This window comes from Mercenaria mercenaria, chromosome 15 (assembly GCF_021730395.1).
Source record: "Mercenaria mercenaria strain notata chromosome 15, MADL_Memer_1, whole genome shotgun sequence".
Lineage (NCBI taxonomy): Eukaryota > Metazoa > Mollusca > Bivalvia > Venerida > Veneridae > Mercenaria > Mercenaria mercenaria.
Window position 1 is genome coordinate 23,218,963 of NC_069375.1, and position 24,720 is coordinate 23,243,682.

The following is a 24,720-nucleotide window of genomic DNA, read 5'->3' on the forward strand; positions in this document are numbered from 1 at the left end:
GAAGATGAATCATCTCTGCATGGGAAGTTTGTAGTTTATAGTTTCTTTAATACCATGATAAACTTATAATCCTTTTCAATATGTCATCTACAAAGAAATAGGTTTGGTTGTTTTATTTATTATATTTTTGCTAAATCCAGACTATTACGTTTTAATACTTGCACTAAATTTGTATGATATTATGTAAAGAAAGTGTGTACTTAGCTTATTCAAAATTGTATATAAACAGTTGCATGTAGAGAGCATGTGTGTGTGCATGCATGGGACATTGCTGAGATATTTATATGAGATTTAAATTAATGTATACCGTATTTTATGCATCTTAAAGATGGTATCATAGTGCACAAGTTCAAAGATAAGGAATTTGAAAAATGTAAGGTTCATTGACCTAGATAATCTTACAGGTAATTTAATTCATTGTGTACCCAAAACTGCCTGCAGTAAAAAAAAGAAAAGACCAAGAATCATGCATAATTTAAAAACACGATATGCAAAATACAATACTGTTTGTTATTTCTTAAAAGACAATAGTCTTAGTACCTGTATAATGTGTTTTTGCTCATGAATTTGTGGGACAGAAATGCAAAAATACAGTAGTCAAGAATATTTTGTTTTAGCTAGTAGTCATTAATCAAAGGAAATGCCAAACATTTTACAGAATCTGGATGAAAGTCTACTGGGCTTATATAAATTATAATCAAGTTTAGAATGGATAATGTTCCATTTAGTACCTGCACTGATATAATCAGGCAGATGATATTTAGACAATTAAGATGTTTATACTGTTAAGATCCCAAACAAGGTTGATTCTGAGCTAATTCAGACAAAATAGTGTAGTGTTATGTGCTCTTGATTTATCAAAGAATGGTTAATTCACCGTCCTCTAATTTTAGCAAGTATTCAGGATAATAGGCCATCTTGAGTAAAAATCTAACTATAAAATTTCCAATAAAAATAGAAAATGCTGATTTCAGATTCTTATAAGGTTGTCCTGTGCATTATTTAATGTTCAGGCAGGGCATGATTAAATCAGGATAAGTATTGTATATATATGTATAATAATGAATGGGATTAACATTAAGGTTGACTCGACAGTTTTTTTGTTATATTAAATAATTTACATAATCATGTACTGTAAAGAAATAAGTGTTGTGTAACTTGTATCAAGTATCCCATGTGGAGACACTGACTTTACAACGATATATTTTTATGTGGTTAACTTACAATCCCAAGCCCGCCTGCTTAGCTCAGTAGGTAAGAGCGTTGGTCTACGGATCGCGGGGTCGCGAGTTCGATCCTCGGGCGGGGCGTATGTTCTCCGTGACTATTTGATAAACGACGTTATGTCTGAAATCATTAGTCCTCCACCTCTGATTCATGTGGGGAAGTTGGCAGTTACTTGCGGAGAACAGGTTTGTACTGGTACAGAATCCAGGAACACTGGTTAGGTTAACTGCCCGCCGTTACATGACTGAAATACTGTTGAAAAACGGCGTTAAACCCAAAACAAACAAACAGACAAACTTACAATCCCATTCATTTTTATGATAAAACTTTATGTTTGACTTAAACCAAAGTAACTTAAAATATAATAACAAAAAATATATAACAATTAAGTGTTGAATACAGATAAAGGTGTATGGGAATCAAAGTTACTTTTATTTCCAGTTAACCGTTTTGACCTATGAGACTTTGTATGAGAAAAGCTTAAAATGACCTTTTAAAAATATGCCGCTCAAGCAGCAGCCATTTTGGGCACATTGACATCATCATTCTTTCCTTATAAGGGCATTACTATATATGGAAATTAAGTGAATAACAATTAGGAGAAACATATTTTGTGGGCCATAATATAATATGAACCTTAGTATGTGTGTAAATGTGTATGCCTTAAATTTAAGCTCCATGTTTAATTGTATTTAACATAATTTTGCCATAAATACAATATTTGGTAATGCCCATATAAGGAAAGGATGATGATGTTAGTGTGCCCAAAATGGCTACCATTCAATTAATTGATTATATTTAAAGTGCCGTATCTTTTTTGTTTGTAGTCTGATTTTCATAATTTTTTCGCCAATTTATAGGATACATTAAATTCTTTCTAAATACATACATTGTCAGATGTTGAATACTCCCCTTTAATACAGATTTCAAATATTACTGTATTGTAAAGGTTTAAGACCTGTAGAAAAAAAAAAGAAATCAGAGCATGTCAAATGGGATCAGGATTTCTGGTGTGTTTTCTGTCAACTACCATGATTTAATTTGTTATAATTATATAGAAGAAATGAAATTATTGTAAATTCAGATTCTGAATGCAGAAATTAAAGCAATGTAATTTTGACTGCAACGTACATTTGAAGCTACATTCAACTTTACAATGTAAGACTGTATTTTACTGACAATTGCAAAGCTGTGGTAAGTAGTGAGGGAGTAAATTTTGACGAGATTTGCCATTTTCTATAGCTGATATATAATTCTACGAAAATCATTTGTCCTTAAAAATATCATTAGTACTAAATACAGGAATATGAGAATTGGTTGTCCTCAGCTGTTTAACCACTTTCTACCTTATTTATATGATATCGGATGGTGAATTTGATGAATAATAGTATGGCTAATGTTTTGTTTTTCTCTTACAGCCTGAAGGGAAGGCAAAGAGGAAATCTTTTGTACCAAAGCCACAGAAACCAGTAAGTAATCCTGCTATGTACATTCTTATCATATTGGTGCTAAGTAAAATTTGAGACCTATATGATCTTGAAATTACCAGTGTTTAACTGTAAGCCTACTAAGTAAGCGAGTCTGCCTTGGCAACCAGTACAGACCAACATCAGCCTGCACATCAATGCATGTTAATCTTGGTCTGCACTGTTCACTATTTGGTCAGTCAATTTTTCTAATAATAAATGGTACTGCCCAAATTAAATGATAGACCAGTCTATTTAAAAAAAAATTTAGCAGGCTAAAGCAAAGGGGTCTGGCACATGGGTTGATTGTGTCTAAATGTGAGTGAATTGAACTTACTGACTTATTTTTGTGTCTTAGAGCTAAAGTTACCAAAATTCCCATACTTCTATGACTACTCCCTAGTGGGTATTCAAAGTAGTATGAGAATTAAAATAAGTCAATTTACCCACATTTAACACAATCCACCCATGTGCATGATCCCTTTGACCTGAGTGCCCTAAAAGATGTTATAACATAGACATTAGCCAAATTATGACACACCAATGCCTTGGTTGATAGAAAAAGATCAGAGGCCACCTTTCGAAAATCCACCAGAGGCTGTTGATACCTTGAATCTCTATTTTTTACCAACGAATATATGCACATCAGACATAAATTTCATGTTATATAAATGAGCCCAAAAGTCATTATGCCATCCAGATCAACATTTTATAATTAATCAAGTGTACACTACATCTAAAATTTTACTCTCTTCTGTACAGTAGATGAGTCACCTTAAAGAAGGTGATTTCATGAAAGATTGTAATTGCTTTAGGGGTGGTTTGTTCTTAAAGGCCTCACCTGTTTTAACTACCTGTTATATCACAATAAAGACATTGAGTATTAAAATGTCTTCTTCATGGATATCCAGTAAACTTTTAGCCAAGGGCATAAGTCTATGAATGGAAAGGTTTGAAAAGTAGTTCTGCAATTGTAAGGGCTACAGTGAGGCAGTGGAAAGCAGGATGGACAACACAGCTAGCGGCTGGCCCAGTCACTGTTTGAAAATGTTAACCGGCTGTTAAACTAACTGCCTGTTAAATTTTTATTCAAAATAGCAGTCTTGTTGGGAAACACTAGTTTGATGTTTTAATCTTTCTATAAGGTCTGTTTTGGGTTTATAATCCTTGACTCATTCATTTGTTTTACTAAGTCATCTAAAATGTTAAAATATAACCCTAAAAGTTAATCGTCGAACTGCTAACTTTTATCCTCATTCCTGACTGATATTTTAGGTAGATCTCTAATTTAGATACCCCTATTGGGCCTCACTCAGTTTGTCTACAACAGTATTTTAGCAGCTGTATTCGTGATTCAGGTTTTATTATATAATATAAGTATAGTACAGAGTTTATTCAAAAGTTATTTAACAACCTAAAATCAAATCAAAAGTTAGCTTTTTCTTCTTCTTCTTCCATTCTTGTACAGTTCCCACTCTGGGGCAACGTTTTTTAATTACTTTTGGAACTTAAAAGGAAGAACTGACAACAAAATCTTAAGTATGTTATTGATTAACATAAATATATCTGTAATACAAGGAATAATTTACAATTATAATTAAAAAAGTAATACAAGTACTAAAATAAAAAGGTGAAAAAGTAATATCTACTAGAATCAGCAAACTAATATCTACGAATGATCATAAAGGTGATCATGACAGCTTTATAATGTAATGCTATGAAGTCATTAAATTCCATTAGTCTAAAATTCCATGCATCCAACTAAAGTGGATATTTCATTGCTAGGACATATATTCACGAATTTCAAATCTAAAGGATTAAATGAATGGGAATTTTGAGTTGTTCACTGGTATTTAATTTTGTGGACTGACCCAACTCTAAATTCCCACCACCCTCCATCCCCACCTTGTGATTATTCCCCCATCCCCACCCTATGATTATTCCCCCATCCCCACCCAATGATTATTTCGCCATCCCCACCCTGTGATTATTCCCCCATCCCCACCCAATGATTATTCCCCCATCTCCACCCTATGATTATTCCCCCATCCCCACCCTATGATTATTCCCCCATCTCCACCCAATGATTATTTCGCCATCCCCACCCAATGATTATTCCCCCATCTCCACCCTATGATTATTCCCCCATCTCCACCCTGTGATTATTTCGCCATCTCCACCCAATGATTATTCCCCCATCCCCACCCTATGATTATTCCCCCATCCCCACCCAATGATTATTCCCCCATCTCCACCCTATGATTATTCCCCCATCCCCACCCAATGACTATTCCCCCATCTCCACCCTATGATTATTCCCCCATCTCCACCCAATGATTATTTCGCCATCCCCACCCAATGATTATTCCCCCATCTCCACCCTATGATTATTCCCCCATCTCCACCCTGTGATTATTTCGCCATCTCCACCCAATGATTATTCCCCCATCCCCACCCAATGATTATTCCCCCATCCCCACCCTATGATTATTCCCCCATCTCCACCCAATGATTATTTCGCCATCCCCACCCAATGATTATTCCCCCATCTCCACCCTATGATTATTCCCCCATCTCCACCCTGTGATTATTTCGCCATCTCCACCCAATGATTATTCCCCCATCTCCACCCTATGATTATTCCCCCATCCCCACCCAATGATTATTCCCCCATCTCCACCCTATGATTATTCCCCCATCCCCACCCAATGACTATTCCCCCATCTCCACCCTATGATTATTCCCCCATCCCCACCCTGTGATTATTCCCCCATCTCCACCCTATGATTATTCCCCCATCCCCACCCAATGACTATTCCCCCATCTCCACCCTGTGATTATTCCCCCATCCCACCCTATGATCTATTCCCCCATCCCCACCCAATGATTATTCCCCCATCTCCACCCTTGATTATTCCCCCATCCCCACCCAATGATTATTCCCCCATCTCCACCCTATGATTATTCCCCCATCCCCACCCAATGATATTCCCCATCCCACCCATGATTATTCCCCCATCTCCACCCTATGATTATTTCCCCATCCCACCCAATGATTATTCCCCCATCTCCACCCATGATTATTCCCCCATCTCCACCCATGATTATTTCGCCATCCCCACCCAATGATTATTCCCCATCTCCACCCAATGATTATCCCCCATCCCCACCTGTATTCCCCATCTCCACCCTATGATTATTCCCCCATCCCCACCCTGTGATTATTAATGATTCCAAAGATGCCAGAAACAAGAACAGTCCTAAGTAACCATTACAATGAAGCTATCATGTTAACACCATTCTTTGATATAATAAGCTGTTTGAAAAGCCAGAAAATAGTCACTATTTTGTATAATGTTACCAATCTATCAGCAGAGATTTTTGCCTAGAAATTATTGTTTCTAGCTGCCTATTGATTAGCATAAAATTGTCAAAGGTTATTGGAACAGATTTTTTTATATTAAAATTGTGTTCAGTAATTTGTGAAATATTACAATTTAAAAATCATTTTAAAAGATTTACTTAAAAATAATTGCAAATTTTTCATGCCCTTTATCACCTATTCTATTATACTGTTTTTTTTACAAATATGTAAATTATCTGATGAAATTCAAGATATGCAAATATATTTTAAAATCAGCAGTCTGGACACTGAAAAACTAAGCAATGATAAACTGTTATTTAAATACCATTATGTTGATTTACGTGCATACGAGCAATTATGCAATTAATCTTGAGCTCAGTGCAGTAAAATAGAAATCTGTTTTGTTGAAACACCTTCCTCATTTCTGTCTATGCATAGCTTATATGAATATTTTATAACCTAGTGTCTTCACTTCCTGGATAATCGGGTGCAATTTCATCTTCATAGTCATCATGATTGAAACCAGAACTTTCTAAATGTGGTCTATCGCCATTTCTAAGTTTTTCACTTTCATTTCTAAATAAAGGGTTCATGACCTGTTCACGATCACGGAATTCAGGTGATGCTACTGTCCATGCACTCATTTCTCTTTGTTCTTCAATTTGTTTCTTTGCTAGATCTCTAGGTCCCATTGTCCAGTGAATATTAACATTTTCATCATTTTTATTGGGACCAGGCAGTGCTAATCCCTTGGGGTCAGCACCAACAGTAATTGGTATTTCAACTTTCAGTTCTTTCCCGCTGGATAATTCAATACGAAACTGAAATTTGTATGACAGCTCAATGATATCACAGCCTTCAAGGAAAGATTCTGGTACATAGGCTGGAATACCAATTCTCACATTTTGCCAGCGTCTTCCGTCTCCGTCGATGAGCTCAAAGTCATCGCGCCGTTTGTTTACAATTTGCCTATAAGAAATGAGATTTTTCTGAGCATGATAAACACTTTCCATCATAAGTCCCGCCTGTATGGCTGTAATACGTAATGGACTATGGTTCTGTACCTCTGCTTGTAAACAAATATCTTCACCTGGTACAAAACCTGTCCGATCTATATGTATGTCAGCTTTCACTTTTCCCCATGAACACATTGAAAAATAAGTTTTAGCTAGTTTTATCTTACGTGGCTCAGACAGATTTTCCGGTAGTAAACATTTACGCATTACAAGAAAGGGTTCAGTAGCTATTGTTGTGTCCCCTGGCCGATCACCTTCAACGACGGCTTTTAGAATATACGTAACACTGCCAAATTTCCCAATGAAGGATGATGGTATATTTTCCGGCAGTCTGTACTCGAACGGAAAATGGTGGAATCCTGTATCTAGATATCTGGCTAGTCCTTCAGCATCAAATATTGCCTATAAAAAATATTTTTAATAAATTCTGTAATCTGATCATCCATTTTGTCAAATTTTATCCATTTAAAACGATATAACTTTCAATTATAGGGTGCCAACATGTGGGATGATATGCTTTTGCTGTATGTACTGCATGGTAGTTTTTGTAAAAATAATTTACTGTTACATTATTCAGTTGAGGAAATTCATATTACATCTACGTGATATTAACAATAATGTAGATACGAAGTATAATTTTAAAGGCAAGTTATTTAAGAGTAAAGGTAACAGATATTTGAGCTATTTTCAGGCTTATTCCAGGTTTTGATTAAGATACAGAATCTGCACTTAAATCATGTTTAACTATACCTGTGTGGCATCAATGTAGTTTTCTTTAGATTCCAATGAACCAAGGTAGTCATCCTCCCAGGCACATATACCGTCACCAGTAATGGTAAGGTACACAGATTGTACCAGTGTGCTTCGATGTAGCTGGATACCTGAATTAAAAATATGTTTTTACTTAATTTCTTAATAGTAATTTTTATGAGAACAAGAACTTACTGCTATATTTGATTCAGTGCATCTAAGTCTATGACTTGTCAAAGAATATTTTAAAATATATAGTCCTAGCAACCAGGCTGTTTAGGAATCATCAATGAAGTCTTTAAAATCAGTACATTCAAAAAAGCTGCAAATAAATTTAAAAGGTATGAATTTAGTAATATTTATGGCATCCTTTAATTACTGTTTTAACCCTTAGCCTGCTGGCGGCAGATGGTTCTGCCTTTGCGAAGTTGAGAACCAAGATACTAGCTGCAATTACAGTGCAGTCTGATTCAAAGATATTGTTAAATTTCGCAACAGTCAGTAAATATCAGTAAGAAAATTTAGTAATAAGTAGAGCTGCAAATAAATAAGATGATCTAGCCCTATATAGGGAATCTGTATTAAGGTTAAAGAAAACACTCAGTTCTTGATTTATATCTCCTTTGTATTTTTGATACATATGGGCTGAGAACAGGTTATTTAACCAACACTTGACCAAAGATATGAAGTCCAGAACTTATTTATACCTCTACTCACACTGAACAAAATTTACCTTTCTAAAGGTCAATTTCAAGGCGATCAAATTATCACATTCAGCAACATTTTATGAAATTTTTCAGGTTTCATATAATTATTCTGTAATGGATTTATTTAAGGAACAAAAAACGATTACATAGAGTTGTATACATATTGGAAATGTGTAGTTTATTACATTTTATTACATTTTGTAATTACCTCCCTTTAATATAAGAACATTTCAAAAGTGGACTATTTCTTTTGATTTCAATAGAATTTCTAGTATTACATTTTGTTCTTGACAGATATTGGGATATTTTAACAACCTGAAAATTGAAAAGGTAGTAATGAATTTACCAATTTTCCCCCTGATGATCTCCCCTGGTTGATACTGGTATTGTTCATCAATATCATGTTCTAGGTTGATTGTCACACTCTCAAATGGTGACTGTTTTGCTGCTGCCATATTTCTTTTCACAAGTCTGTACCGTATCACATTTGTTTACACCATAGCTGTCTATACATTACCTTTATCCAGCCGTTTTAAGAAAACACCTGAAATATGTTAATATATACTTATAATAAAACAGGAAAAAAATCTGTTTTGTTAAAAGCTTATAGACTTTATCAAAATGCCAGTTTTCAGTTTCATGATGCAAATTAAAACATTATGATCATTTAGAAAAATGGAAACTGTTCGAAGTATGAAGAATGTGCATTATTCATTATTTTAGCATACTGTTTGTAGTCTGTACTACTCTTTCTGGAAGATTTATAGATAAATAAAGTCATCAATTTTTAGTATCTAATTATGCAGTGGGAGTAAATCTTGTTTTGATATAATCATGCCCTGAAGCAGTATGTGTGGGTAATTATGCAAAATCATCACCTTAACTTCAACCAAATTGTATGAAGTTTGTAAATTAGAAATGTAGAACAGAACAAATATTTTATTTGCCTTGTACCATAGGCACATCATCATACAACATATTTACAATAAAATCTGCAAAAAGATCCTTTGGAAGCTGAAAGAATGCAACCAAGAAGAATATAATAGCAGACTCAGTTTGATTGAGTCTGTTCATGAGAGGTAATGAAATGTGCAACACCTCTCATGCCCCCCTAGCACCGGCTTAATGGACTCCATGATCCCAAAGGATCAGAAAATATGACAACACTGATGTAATATGTTCAGTTCTTTTCTTTCCTTTTCTGTTCTGTTCTGTTCTGCTCATGAATGCACTGATTGTTTGTAAGATAAAGATGTTTGGTATTTTGATGTCATTTTTGTGTGTGTGTGTGAAAGATTTAGCATCTGTCTTAGACTGAATAATTCATGAAGTGTTAATCATGAAAACTGCATGTTTTACTCTCGGTCTGTGTGAACGCCAAGAAAGAAGAAGACTCATTGTCTGTCAGGTTTTACTATCAGTTTGCAGTAAAATCTTTAGTAAAGCGCATTGTGTGATTATTAAGACTTAGGCCAGCACTTCACAACATATGAAAGAATAAATGTTTAGTTAGCTGGAAATCAAAGGCTATTCTATCCCCTTTACCTTTAGCCTGCTAGGCGGCAAGTGATTTTGCCTTTGTGACCAGAGCAGACTAAGATCAACCTGCACATCTGTGCAGGCTGATCATGGTCTGCACTGCTTGCTGCTCAGTCAGTAAATTTTCATTAAACACCCCTTTGAATAATAAATGGTATTGCCTAAATTGAATGATGGACCAGTCCATTTTAGAACTAAAGTAGAGTAAAGGTTATCATGTTCAGAATATATTTTTTTTAAAGTCAGATCACACTCAGTGCTAATAATTTTATAGAATATTTACCTAGGGTGTGAGTATTTTTACATTTTATTTGAGAGACATTGTTTTCTGTATGCATGAAATGACATTGTAATTTGTTTATTAAATAAATAGATGAAAGTGTTAATTTGTAACCACAAGGCGTGTCCAACAGTTATGTAAATTTAGTTTATAATATTTAAAGAAGGCAGACACCATTCATTATAAACTTTTATAAAGACATGACAAATAACTACTTTATTAAACACTTTCAACCAAAAAAACACAGTTTTTTAAATCATTGGTTTGAAAATCAAAGTAACTGACGGGTTTTGAGAAAGAAATAATCAAAATATCTTGAATTTTCAGTTTTCACGAAAAGGAAGTGCTTTTCATTTTGATAAATATGTTTAGATGTAAGGAATAGAGAATTGAAATGTTATCTCCATATTTAAGATATTTAATATTAGCAGATGGTAAAATTACTCTCATTATTCAATGCTTGAAAGAATTTGAACTTAGGTTACACCTACATACCCGCTTCTTAAAGTCACGATTTACCCTAACTGAATTATTTTTTAAAAAAGACACTGCTAGTATTTCAAAATATATTACTGTACTTGTTAATGACCTGGTATATAACAAAAGGTATGTAATATGAGAATAGACAAAAAAGTTGTATTTCAGCCACTTATAATATTCATGTTTAACCAAAAGTCTTAGGAATGTTTCAGTTTCAGTCTAAATTACAGAGACAAAAGTTTGCAAATTAGCACAGTCATGATGTTTTTTATAACTCTGCAAATGATCCAAAACATATCTTTGTAATGCTGATAGCAGGAAAGCTCTGTCTGGGCATGAAGTGTCACTAATTTTTTTTAAGCAGTCAGCTTCCTAGGAAAATATAGTGGTGTGAGACCCCATTTAGGTTTGAACATATGACTTCCACATTGAATGGTCAAACCTTTTACCAACAGACTATTGTGTTCTTTGCAACCAAATGGTATTATATCGCTTTGCTTTTTGTATCATATTTGCAGGGCTTCAACTTTATTCTTATAGAAGGTACTTGAAAAAAATTGTTTGTCATTGAAGTTCTACCCAGTAGTGAGTATTGATGGGCCCAGTCAGTGTTTTAAATAAAAGTCAGAAGTTATGTTAAGAAACAAATATGATGTTAAGCTAGTACAATCATGTACCTTTGGTTTATTTTGTTTTTACATGATTGATCAAAAGGAGGTATCATTTGTTAATTGATACAAATAAAGTGATCATTTGTCATCAGCTTATTCTATCTGACCATCATAAATGTCCCAAGATAGCTACTATATGTCAAGCATTAACTAGAGTAACCACATCTATAGACAACACTTCTAAAAACAATTGATTGATCTGTGTTTTTCATCATAATAATAACTGTCAGTGTACTAACCCTCCATCTCGGCATGATAATAATGAAAGAGTTCATTTTTAGGTTTGGAGACCAGTCTTACAACTCCTGTATCTGATTGGCTAGTCCTAAACACCATGATTTTAAAATTGACCAATGGCAAGGTTGTATTCTAAGACGGGACCCATGTCAAAATGTTCCTTATACTTTACATAAACATTCTAATAATGATTTAGAAAATTAACAAATGAAATCAGAGATGTGCTTTCCATTGGAAGCCAATTATTTCTAGGCCATAAATATTTTTAAGGTTATTTCTGTTGATTTTATTTTTAAGAAAAAATACCCCAAAATCAATAATAAAAAAAAGTGGCCGAAGCTCAAAAATAGCCTTTATTTATCATATCTATAGATTTACAGATGGGTTTAAGTGTATGAAAACTGTTAAAATTATATTTATCTGTTGAAATTTATTGTTTTACTTATGGTATACAATAAAGGGTCATTTGTTACTTTCAGTAAAGTAGAAAAATCAAAGTCAACAGAAAGGCTGAAACTTAATGTACTTTATTGAAGTATTACAATTAATTTCAGCATTATGAGATTTCACCAGTTTTCATACACTCAATCTGATAATCTGTAAACTTGCTACTAAATTCCTAGATCTGTATATAAATAACTTAACTGCTTAAGTGTAACAGCTTAAGTGTAACTATCAGTTTCAATCTTAAGATTTTTTGTAGTACAAAATATAATTTTGACATTTTTTATACACACTCCATGTGTAAATTTATAGACTGACGGAAGAAATGTAAATTTATAGCTTATCGACTATCCTTAAATTTACCTTTTTCCTAGACCAGATAATGTTATTCTAGGGTAAAATATGACAGTCTTAGTTGGCATTATTAAAGAGTTTCACTTTTGACATTTTTTTATACCCGTTTGAAACATATTTGTCTATACCTGTGGTTTTAACACAGATTAAAGCTATTGATTTTCTTCTATTTGCTGTTTCATGCTTGACTTAATGAAAGATCAATTTAAAGGTCTATAAATGAATCAATACTCGACACTGGTACCATTTCTGACATTCCTTTAACTGTTTAAAGACACTGAAATGATATATTTTTGTCTCTGTTTTATCAGTTACCATACAAAATTTGAAGTATAAAGACAGATCCACACCTTATTTTTTTACCGTTTTGTTAACTCAATCTCTTTGGAGGTATTCCTGGCTGATATCACCCGTTACCACACAAATTTTAATCTAAAATCCAATCAAACTGTTGCTTTCCACTGTATGTTTCACAACTTTTTTTTTAAATCCAGTTATAACACTTGCACAAATATGTTTAAGTTTCCCATAGATTATTGATATTCGAACTTGTGTGTGTTAGTAAGAAGTACACCATACCTGGTTTTACATGGGATTTTCCGATTGACAAAACAGGTTTTAAATGATCGGCCATGCATGCGTCGCCAAGATAATCAAACTACCTGTATAGGCCAATTGTTACCTCCTTATATGGTTCACGTACACGTTACCCAGATTATAGTGATAAGATCAAAAAAGAGGTAAAAACTGATTGAGTTCTTTTAACGAAATGTTCAGATTAAATGTTTATGAACAAACTATTTTGAAAGATAATATTCCATTAGGTTTATAAACTTATGCAAAAAAAGTAAAGGGATAAGAAAGTTTCTGCAATTATAAGGAACACTGTGTTTGTTCATTACAGAATACATGTAGTAAAGAATTAATGCATCAGTTACTGAAAAAGTGGGGTATCATAGTAAACATGAAACAGTTGTATAATTTTAAACTGTCCAAATTTGGAAATGCTGGATAAATCTTTGAAATACAAAAATGACCACTCTGGCAGTATTTGACAGCAATAATAAATCATGTATAAGGGACGAAAAACTCGGTACAGAATATTTTGACCTTAATGGATACAGTGTCATTCATGCAAGCCATGTATATTGGCTGTGAAACTTTAGAAGACTGAGGCCAACACTATTTTATTGCAATTATCCCCATATTGTGCTCAGAAATCAGTAAATATTTAAAATATGTAAAATTAATCTACTGCTGAACAAACTAAAATAATAATAAAACGAAAAATTATACCTTTTCAGTGTCTGAACTTCTTAAAACAGTGGTTGAGACATACTATTGGCAGGTATAAAATCAAATCTTGATAAAGTTTAATCTACAGATCAGTTAGAAAGAAGCTTTACATAAGGAGTTGTTTGAATGTGTTTGACATTCACAGTGAATTTACTGATTTTATGCCAAGATTGAAGTGACTTGTTTGTAAATTTAGATACCAGAAATGAATTGAAATATTAAATAAACTCATAGGTTGAATAATGTTTTAAATTATTGTCATAACTCGTGAAAAGAACTGAAATAGATTTTCTTAAGCTTCTTAGTCAATTAATTGGTCTAGTTTTCACTTTGTATTTTGTGTGAATATATTGTCATACATGTTGATATAATGATTTACATATATCGGCGTAAATGTATATGTATGCGACTACGTACATGTATTATGTACTTTGGACAAAAGTAGGGGGTTGTCTCAAGACAACAATGAAAAACGTATCACCAGCTAATGTTAATACCAAGTCTCATAAGCATGGCACAGCTGACTTTGACCACCCTAAGAAATGGTCTTGCATATCGCAATTTTGAATATTGAAAGATTCTAAACGAATAAAATATTCCAAAATGATCGAATATATTTGCCTTTTCTTACGCTTGACCTCTAATTTTCGCTCGGTAGTTCTGTCGCCCTGTGTGAAATGTTTACACAAATTTGAAATCACAGTCGTATTTCATAGGAAACCTGGAGCTATCAAACTATTCCTATAATATTAAAGCGATGATTATTAAAAAAATTAGGGGCTAGGCTGTCAGTAAATAAATACTCCACCATAATTAAACTTAGTTTATAATATTAGTAGTATTGTCTCAGTTATAAGAAAATGAATTTCTGGAAATATATTCCAAAATCTCATAGGACATTTTGCTTGCTTTACTCTCAATAGATATTTCAGTATTACAGCTGGCGGTCATGTTTAATTTGCCGACCTTACTGTGTCGTTCATTTTGCATAAACCCATGCAAAAACAGGGCCTTTGCAGAATATACTTTTTACCTTTGCCAAATATTTGCCATAACCTTTGCAGAACAGTTGCAGCACATGATTGCTGAATATATTCCGCAGACGAGTAGAAATGGAACGAAACGTGCAACTATTCTGCAAAGCTTTTGCAAATATACACAACGCACACAGAATGCAAATACTTCGCAAACAATTTACAATTCGCAGCTGAAACTTTGGCAAATAAATCGCAAAGTGATAGCAAAGTAATCGCAAAGTGATAGCAAAGTAATCGCAAAGTGATAGCAAAGTATTTGCAACTTGCATGCAAATAATATGCAAAGTATTCGCAAATACGTAACAAACAGCATAAAATGAGTTTCTGAGGTTCAAAGAAAAGAATTTTTTTAATATCTGAAAAACAGATGTAAATTCACAAAACCATTAAAATTTTGCAGTTTAAATAAATATTAAAAGTCAATCATTTCAGTGATCATTCAGTAACAATAACTAACATCATGTAATATTTGTAAGTTTTAACAATTGCTTGAGTCAAAAATGTTTTATATAACTATCATTGATTAACATTACCTTTCTACATGCTGCAATATCCTCTGGTTCTTGGAAGTCTTATTGCTTAACAACATGGTATTGCATTATCCTTGTTCAACAAAGTTTATATCCAGAAAAAATAATTAGAATATTATATATAAATAATCTGTTTAACACAAGTTTGCATCACCAAAATATTTCTACTAACTGATGTGTAAACATTTCCTCACAATATTTTCAAAAATCCTGCCATTTGAATATAGACCAATCAGAAAACAGAATGGTTAATTACTTCCTGTACCTAGAGTCTACCAGGAAAGCAAGTTCATCTATGTTAACTATTTGCAAATGCTTTGCTCTTTCATTTCTGTACAAAGTGTTTATTTGCAATACCTTTGCGAAGTAAATGAGCTAAGTGTTTATTTGCAGATGCTTTGCTGTCTGCTAATTTAATAAAGTATTTATTTGCAAAACCTTTGCAGTCTGTAATTTATCTAAGTGTTTATTTGCAAACCCTTTGCTTCAGTGTGATACGTTTTGCAGACTGTTTGCGAAAGTCTGATGCAAATACTTTGCAATCACTTGGAATATAGTTTCTGAGAAAACAAATATTTAAAATATATTCTGCAAATACATGACAAAGGGTTAAATTTGTATGGGAACTCCGGAAAAAAAAAATTCATTTCTTATTTTTACACTATACATTGTATTTCTTTTCCATTTGTAAAGAATGTTATATTAAAAATTGCACACATTTTGTTGCATCAGACATCAAAAATCAGCTTCCCGGCTATTCTGTGCACCAGACGGAGCATCTGTGATGTAATCTCTGGAGCGCTCTCCCTGCTATACGCGGACATCATCAAAACAGCAGCCCGTTATCATTTAGCAGCCTTGTCGTAACTTTGGCGCATTTCTTTTTGCTGCGCATAAAAACCGAATGTCATAATTTTCAATGGAAAAGAATAGGGCAAATGTAAATATTACAGCAAGGATATCCACATTATATGTATTGATTCTCGTGCAGTAACTATATTGCCTATTAAAACTAAATTTAAGAAATGACATGACAAAATTTTACCTTTGTGCCTAACCGTTTACATCGTATTAAGTTCTTATTGTACATAACCTGTTGTTTCACGTATGCCTTTCATCCATTTATACATGTTTATTTGTATATGATACTGTTTACAGAAGAAGTAAAATTATGGTTGGCAAAAACGCACACAATTGTGTAATTTTTTTGTTAATATTAATTTATCAGATGTTTTGCACCAAGTTTTCTATGTACGTAAATAAAGGGGAAACGAGTCTGAGGAAAATCTGGCAGCCCAAGCTCCTCTAACTGTCTAATGGCCATCTCCTTACTGAGCAGAGCTTTTATTCCCCGGATGTCGAAGACCCACGAGGCATACGGTATCCGTCGTCCATCTGTCCTTCACCGTGAATAATTGTCGTTTTCAGCTCTTTGTAAAGTGCTCATTCAAATTAAATAAAACTTGATATAAATCACAAAATGCCTATTTTCTCTAGACAACCATTAGCTAAATATTAACACCAAATCTTATAGTCATGGCACAGCTGAGTTAGACCACTTTAAAAGGAAAAATTGATCTTACTTATCGCACCGCAAGAATTTTTATTACGTACTTCCTGTTTTTACTTTGTATGTACACTTGCTGAATTATTCTATTCAATATATGTTTTGTCCAGCGTTTTGAGAAAACCCCTCGAAATTGATCGAAATACGTATACTTTTAAGTAGTTGTGTACATTTCCATTTATGCCAAAAAGGTCTTATACTAGGTAAAAGTATCTTACTGATGTATTTGTGTCCTCAAAATCTAAGGAAATATAGATTTCTTCTTTGCAGTCCTAATACTTCAGTAATTATGTTGATCAAGAAAATCTAATATTTTGAAGGCCTCATTAATTATTGTGGAAAATGGTACAGACTTTCAAATGACATTTAGACCCTATTCGCATGTACTGGAGGTAAAATTTTCCCCCAGCTATTGCATTTGTAAAGTTCTTTCTTGTAAAATCTAATGCACTGAAAAATGGGGCCCAATATAAATTTCCAACTGATATACATAGGGTGAATTTTTATTGTTGATTCAAAGATGAAGAAAATAAACCCCCACAAAATTTGCGTAAGAGCAAATCTGATTAGCACTAGGCGAACTAGTTGCAAGAAATACACTCTTTCTGCGTGTGATGTATTCTAGTTCACATGTTGAAAAAGTTGCTTTTACATGGGTACAGATTTTGCAAATGTGGACAGCGCTTACCAAGAATAGAACAATATTTAAAGGTCCATTACTAAAACCCGAACGAGTATTATATGAAAACCAGAGTTTGTAGCTGATACTTCCTATTTACTGAAAATATGGCCCACTGCATCGGATCTGACCAAAAAGTCATGAATATGTTCAAGAATAACTAACAAATAAACAAAAAAATGTTGCCTATGTCAAACCGAAAGTATGTTTTCCGACTGCTTACGAACCCGTCGAGCATCTTCGGATATTTTCGGAAGAATCCTCCGAAACGAGGCTATAATTTATAAATAGATGCAAAATATATTATATGCCCAAACGATAACGTGATTTTTACAAACTTAGCACATGGAATTCAACAATTCTGTAACTCACAAAACCTTCATGAAAAACATTCTTATAATACAGGTAATAAACAGCTATACTACAAGTTTGCGGCAGGACAATTCAGGCCCTTCCCGAATAAAAGTGTTTTTACAACTTCGTCTGCAAACTTTTTCAGTTAATCTCTTTTCAGTATAGTTTTAAGAATATAAATGAATAACTGTCTTACACTGCCGAAACAAAATGTGATTGAAATTTACCTAAATACACTGATTTATGTATATATGGCTACATTAATTTAATAAGATTTTAGACATTAAACACATTGTCTTGGCCTAATATATGTCACTTTCAATTTTAAACATAAATTTTGTACATTTCTTATTTTTCGTGCAAGTTGTGTATAATTACCATCATGGAAATACAATTATTTTGTCGCGCGTCTTTAAACGGATATTCGTTTGAAACAATTTTAAAATCACGTGATCCTGAAGAATTTCCGACTGATTACGGAAAAACGATAAACATGAAAGTAGGACAAAATGACCCCCCATGTCAGTCTAAGAAAATACAGAAACAATCATTTGTTTCTCTGTTCTTGTGTTGATTTCAAGGAAATATTGCATGGCTATCATAATGTTTAGTACTATACATGTATTACAAAATGTGTAGTCTTTTTTTAAGATTTATGTCTATTCATTTGTCTTTATTTTGCACCTTTAAAGGCAGCACCTGTATCCACTAGAAACATTATTTAGAGTTGTTTAGACATTGCGATCATTTTGTATATTTCAGGCAACAGATTTGCCATCAGCTATCAGCGAGGTGCTACAGACCAACAAAGGGAACACATTCTATGTGCTGACTGTTGCCGGGGAACATGGTATCCCTCCAGAGAAACAAACGGCTACAGATACAAAGAAAGAAGATGAATCGGGAACCAGTGCATTCATGACAGAGGTGTCCAATGTTTCCACAGAGCAAGACCGGAAACCAGACTATATTAGAAATATTGATGTTCCAGACTCTGTTCTAATTGATATCAAGAAAATGTGAGTGTATTCAATAATCATATATGCCATTGAAGAAAGGCTTGCGCAATAAGTACATTCTGTTAATGCTTTTTCATTGATATTATGTATAGTTTTACTATTTTGATATATTTAATATATTTTTTTGCATAATAATGTACAAGTCACTGAAAGAGTAAAGGTGAAAAAAAAAGTGTGCAGAACTTTAAGTCTTATATATATAATCTTTCAGTATTCAAGTTTTGTCTTGTGATATGAATGATGCTGCAGTGTAGTAAATTAGTAATTCATTTGATACAAAATATTCTCAAATTTTACTGTTACATATGTAATATATATACAGAATACCTGTTATTTTGTTGCTTTATTGTGTTTCAGCATTCGTATGAATTTCCTGAATCATCTAGAGGACTGGACAGAGCAAGCTTCTGAAAGAGCTAGTAGTGTTGTTGTTGCCAAGGTAACTAGATGGTTTTTATACAGTTTTTCTTTGCCAGGTCTTTATATGTTTCTCAAGTGTCTGAATATATGGAAATGATGGACATTATAATAATATTGTGTTTGATTAAGGCCAAACAAATTTAACTGATGATGATGATTTGTTTGTGCAAAAATTCAAAGAAAAAGTTATGTATCCAATTCCATCCTTAGGTTAAAGTTGCAGTCACAAATCAGAAAGTTTAAATAAGCTACAATGAAAAAATGGAAAGCACAGATTTTTGGATCTGTAATATGGTTTTATCAAAGATAAATGACATTAGGGATAATCCATTCCACATACACTTAAACTGAAAAGAAACAACCCCCCCCCCCACCTCCCCCCCCCCGACAAAAAAGTAGGATGTACTACAGCAAATAACAAAATGGAACTAAAACTGAAATGAAAACTTTTTTGCTCGGTAGGTCTTATTGTTTTCTTGCTCATATAACAGTAGGTAAAATATCATTTAGAATACTAGCTGATTGAATCCTCAACAAGTTTACAGTGTTCTGTAATTTTTTCTCAGTTTATTAATAATATGTACCCATTTTATTCTCTTTAAGAAACAAAGACACATTTATATGATTTAATATCCAAGCCTTCACATACCACTGTGTCTACATATTGTTGGCCATTTTACTTGTACATGTGACTTTTTTGTGTATTCTTTTAACAGCTGTGTATGCTATGCTTCTACTCTCAAATACTGCATATTTCCCACAGATATTCAGATCAAAATTTTGCTGATTATTATGTTTAAGCACTAGCTGATTCTGCAGCAACAGAAAAGGGCTTCAGTTAGGTTCCATTTTGTTGTATATTTAATTGTATTGATGTGAGGTTGTTACAAAGAAAAAGTACAGTCAAATATGAATTTATTCATTTTGTTATTTTTCTAACATTATAACTAATGTGAACCTGTTCTCATTACACAGTGTGAGGAGCTGAACAGTGAGCTTGACCTGAGGTTACATCTACATAAACCTCGAGCTCGTAGAGCAGAATATGATGTACACAATGTTAGAGCAGGTAATGTATAAGACTATTTATTGCAAATATTTGCTATACACACATCAGTTTTTGTACTTTGATTCATTTCAGAATTACTCAGCGGCTAACATGATGAATTAAACATGCCAGCACTTACTTCATATGTAAAAATGTGAAACGATAAATAGATTGAAAACAGTTGATTATTGATGTTACAAAGAATCACCCTAAAATATAATGTATTCATATGAGCCGCGCCATGAGAAAACCAACATAGTGGCTTTGCGACCAGCATGGATCCAGACCAGCGCAGGATCCATGCTGTTCGCTAACAGTTTCTCTGATTGCTATAGGCATTGAAAGCGAACAGCATGGATCCTGACCAGACTGTGCGGATGCGCAGGCTGGTCAGGATCCATGCTGGTCGCAAAGCCACTGTGTTGGTTTTCTCATGGCGCGGCTCATATGTTGTCAGTTTGCAGATGTTGTGTTTTCATTCATTTGGCATTCATTTGGACTGATATTATAAATATAGCAAGCTCTGTGCCCATCTGGACATGTGATGCAATGATATTTATTGATGTTTCAATAATGTTCGGTCATGGCCCAGCCAGCAGTGCCTACAGGGAGCTATGCATGTGAATATATGTAGATGCTCCTCCAAAACTTTTTCTTACTACCTATAAAAGTACCGATAAAGGTTTGCTTAGTTTGCATGTAAAAGTTACATATAAATTTTGTATACAGCTGAGCTGGTGATGCACTCGGAGAGGGTTACTCGGCACTGTAAGGGGATACAGCAGGCCCTGACAGAGGTCCGAAACAGGTTCACCAACATGACTAACGAGCACAATGATCTCGCTGCCAAATTTAGACAGGACATAGAGGCCCTAGAAGTGGTCTTCATAAATGCTACAAAAGCTTCAAAGTATGTATTTTTAAAAGTTAATTTACTGTTTAGTTTAGATAAATGGATAGATGAATGCATATAATCTGAATGCAGTTGGTCTGTTTGCGTCATAAATTTTAGATTTATTTAAGATTCTGACATAAGTTACATGTTTACTTGTTTCCAGACAGTTCTACAATATTTGCTTGATAAATTACAGCTTTCATTTTACACTTTAGTGTATAATGCTTAGAGGTTTGAGAGAAAAATTATACACAGATCTGAAGTACAAAGTCCATGTAATTTTGAATGAAGGTGATTCCCAGTATCATTCTTGTTTTGAAAATTTATACTTAAATCTTCCTCTTCAACTTTCTGTTGCTGCATTTGTATAATAGATCATGTTAGATTTGTTTGTACGTATACATTACAGGTTGTATAGTTTGAAGAATCAGTTAAATGTGGAGCTAGACAAGTTTATGTCTGTGATCAGGGCCTCTCTACGACAGTTCAGGCAACATCTAGATGAGACCCTGCAGATGCTGAGGGAATCTAATGCTAGATTTATTAAATCCTTCAAGTAAGTTTCGGGTAGAAAAAATAAAATGAAGTTTTATAACAGACATATTGTCGATAAATGTTGTGCCGGTCCAAGTTCAAGAATCAGTCTGACTGGTACTTTTATAGTTTTAATTCAGTTTGATTTTTCTCAAAATTTTTGTGGCTAAAATATTTTCATTGTAGGGGTTTGGAATAATACTAGTATTTAGATTTCTATGTCAAACCATTTTGCAGAGTCTTCAGTGATGGAGGTAACTTTTGTCCTGAGGAGATAGGCGAGTATCGTAAAAGGCTTGATAAAATGGCGGGTAATATTGACAAGTCAGAGGGTGCTGTAATGTCTGATCTAGAAGATATGGAATCCAAGAGACTTGAACAAGCTACCAAAGTTGCCATGGAGTTTGAAGACAGGTATGTGCTCATGTAGGAGTTACATCAAATGTTTTCGGAATTCTTAAAGCTTGGTACAAAATACTCATTGGATAGACAGTTCTTTCCAATGTCTTCCCATTTAATAAATCCAAGTTGTTTTCTTACTTTAGTATGATAATAATCTTATGATTTCCCTTTTCTCTGCTCAGTAGTAAGAATATTGACTTCTGTAAAAAAAATACTGAGAGAGTTTCGTATCAGACATATCTATTTAGATCCATGTTACCCGCAAAGGCTAATGTGAATATGTGTACTTCTAGATTTAAGAGTCACATGTTTGACTTGATCTTCATGGAGAAGATAGCACGATGGTTGACAAACACCCAGGTGAAGATTAAAGCTGAGGTTGCCAATAGCAACAGTCAGGCTCAGAAGCTTGCACAGCATCTCAGTGACATAGAGCGCAGGATTGATGCCTGTGAAAAACCTAATCTAGATAAAGAGGTATAACAATCATGTTAATGTTAGTTTTGAATAGGTCTGTGTGATTTTGAATATTTGTTTTGCACTTTTTAAGTGGAATCTTGCTTGAATGTTTTTATACACATTCTGACCAATGCCTTTTAAAAAAGTAGCAAGTGGCTTTGATGAAGAAAAGAGATGAGAAATAAGATTTATTTGAGTTTTTATGAGTACTAGCCTTTTTATTGATCTGTATTTAATATGAGATTTTCACATTTTGTCAGAAATGCTTCTAAAATGGTTACTACTCTACTGAATATCAGATAGGAGTTTGTTAAAATTTTAACCTGAAAGTAATTGTTCTCAATGTCATTTGTTCCAAAGACAAGTTATATCACGACCCCGCAATCCGTAGATCTGAGCTCTCCCTATTGAGCTAAGCAGATGTGCTCTGTTATAGTAAAAAAGTAGAAGTTGCCATAACCAGATGAATACAAAGTAATACATGTGAAAAATATAGACTCAGATACAGCAATATGACCTACTCTGTTGCACGAAGCACAGTAAAACATATTTTATATTGACTGAATTGATAATCTTGTTCTTTTCAGCAAATCACTGCTGAACAGTTAAATGACAGCTTGAAAGGTATTTTCGAAGCTTTCCAGTCTAGAAGTGAATATCTGAACTGCCTAAAAGATCCTTCAATGAGACCCCCGTCAGGAACCATGCAAGGGGCACCAGCTGTAGGTAAGTGAAAACTGGAATGTCAGAATTTTTTTTTTGCGGAAAATTGGTTAACAGTCTTGAAATGTAAATGGTGAAAATTTCTGGAACCAGAATAAATCCACCCTGTTTCTAACAAATTCACTCAAAATGGCTATGCTTAAATATCACAAAAGGATCATATTAGAATCAGTAATTAATCATGTATCATGTAGAATTAATCTAAAACAAAAAATTAATGTTCAGCTAAATTACTTTTATTAAATGGTATGCTTTAGCATATTTCTTCATATTCTGATTTGTGTCAAAGATGTGGGAAGAAAGATGTTAATATGTTGGTGTTATTCCAGAAAGTTAGAATTCTAGCTTTTACATTTGTTTCTTGCACTATTTTATGACAGGTGCTAGAGTTAATTTTGTTCAGGATGTGGGACCAACGCCTATCAGTAAAGCAGGGAAACAGCCATCAGAAGACCCTTCGGTAGGGGTCATCAAGGGAATCATGAAGTAAGAAATTTTACTTTGTAGAGGGAGCAGAGATAGACAGAAAATATTTGTTTGAATAGGATGTAAACATACTTGTTTGTAATATTTCATTTGTCTTATAATAAATAAACTTAATATACAGTCCATATTTCACTGGTGGATAGTCCTTCTTGAAGAAATAAGGAGTTAATACTCAATAGCACTTTTTATTTGACCTCTTCTATTTTCAGCTGACTTGACTACTAGCTTCATAGTGATGTAAAATAAACTGTTCTATTACATGCCTCCTTACATGAATTTGATGGTCCATAGTTCCCTGCATTATAACTGGTCTATATTCAACACATTTTTACTATACTGAAGTCAAAATTTAAGTAAACAATCTTTTAAAATTTATGACTGATTTCATGTAATAACACACTTATTGAATGGGTTACTGGTCAGTAGCCAAAACTGTTCGTCCTCGGCTATTCTTACCATGGACAGTTTTGACTATTGGCCAGAAACCCATTCAGTAAGTGTATACACAAAACTTTTTAATGGATATTTGAATTTCCAACTGTCTTAACCTTATTGCTAAATACTTGCTGCAATATTTGACCTCCTTTTTTTCAGATTGAACAAGAGCAAGTTAAGATTTGGACTGGATGCTGAATTAGATGGTGACTATACTCAATGTTAGTGTTGTACTCACCTACCTACATTGCTTAGCTCTACTCACATTATATGTTGTTCTAACATACCTTAACTTCTCTTA

At 33.6% G+C, this 24,720-nt stretch overlaps 2 protein-coding genes across 4 annotated transcripts in view; one reads left to right on the forward strand and one right to left on the reverse strand.

The window, feature by feature from the left end:
• LOC123548415 (coiled-coil domain-containing protein 180-like) overlaps positions 1 to 24,720 on the forward strand; it is a 70,809-nt gene that overhangs the window by 24,910 nt on the left and 21,179 nt on the right. Inside the window, exons 16-26 of the mRNA XM_053524129.1 lie at positions 2,646 to 2,696; positions 18,761 to 19,017; positions 19,375 to 19,456; positions 20,413 to 20,506; positions 21,215 to 21,395; positions 21,790 to 21,936; positions 22,152 to 22,328; positions 22,610 to 22,793; positions 23,363 to 23,501; positions 23,879 to 23,984; positions 24,579 to 24,640. Of these exons, the coding sequence (XP_053380104.1) occupies positions 2,646 to 2,696; positions 18,761 to 19,017; positions 19,375 to 19,456; positions 20,413 to 20,506; positions 21,215 to 21,395; positions 21,790 to 21,936; positions 22,152 to 22,328; positions 22,610 to 22,793; positions 23,363 to 23,501; positions 23,879 to 23,984; positions 24,579 to 24,640 (1,480 nt within the window). The remainder of the gene's footprint in view (positions 1 to 2,645; positions 2,697 to 18,760; positions 19,018 to 19,374; positions 19,457 to 20,412; positions 20,507 to 21,214; positions 21,396 to 21,789; positions 21,937 to 22,151; positions 22,329 to 22,609; positions 22,794 to 23,362; positions 23,502 to 23,878; positions 23,985 to 24,578; positions 24,641 to 24,720) is intronic.
• LOC123548408 (arrestin domain-containing protein 17-like) lies at positions 5,877 to 13,850 on the reverse strand. 3 transcript variants are annotated; one of them, XM_045335652.2, is made up of 4 exons: positions 13,832 to 13,850; positions 8,877 to 9,074; positions 7,824 to 7,954; positions 5,877 to 7,475 (listed from the first exon to the last, which is right to left on the reverse strand). In XM_045335652.2, the coding sequence occupies exons 2-4, from the start codon at positions 8,983 to 8,985 to the stop codon at positions 6,510 to 6,512; spliced, it is 1,206 nt and encodes a 401-aa protein (XP_045191587.2). In that variant the 5' UTR covers positions 8,986 to 9,074; positions 13,832 to 13,850; the 3' UTR covers positions 5,877 to 6,509. The 3 variants fall into 3 exon arrangements, with proteins under 3 accessions (XP_045191587.2, XP_045191576.2, XP_045191566.2); XM_045335641.2 differs by lacking the exon at positions 13,832 to 13,850 and adding an exon at positions 13,115 to 13,186; XM_045335631.2 differs by lacking the exon at positions 13,832 to 13,850 and adding an exon at positions 12,886 to 13,108.

Bases quoted from the DNA above. Each gene is read 5' to 3' on its own strand.
- LOC123548408 (XM_045335652.2), bottom strand. From the start codon at position 8,985: ATGGCAGCAGCAAAACAGTCACCATTTGAGAGTGTGACAATCAACCTA. The intron at 7,955-8,876 runs GTAAATTCATTA...TTTTTAATTCAG, and splicing joins GATCATCAGGGGGAAAATTG to GTATCCAGCTACATCGAAGC. The intron at 7,476-7,823 runs GTATAGTTAAAC...TATTTTTTATAG, and splicing joins ACTACATTGATGCCACACAG to GCAATATTTGATGCTGAAGG.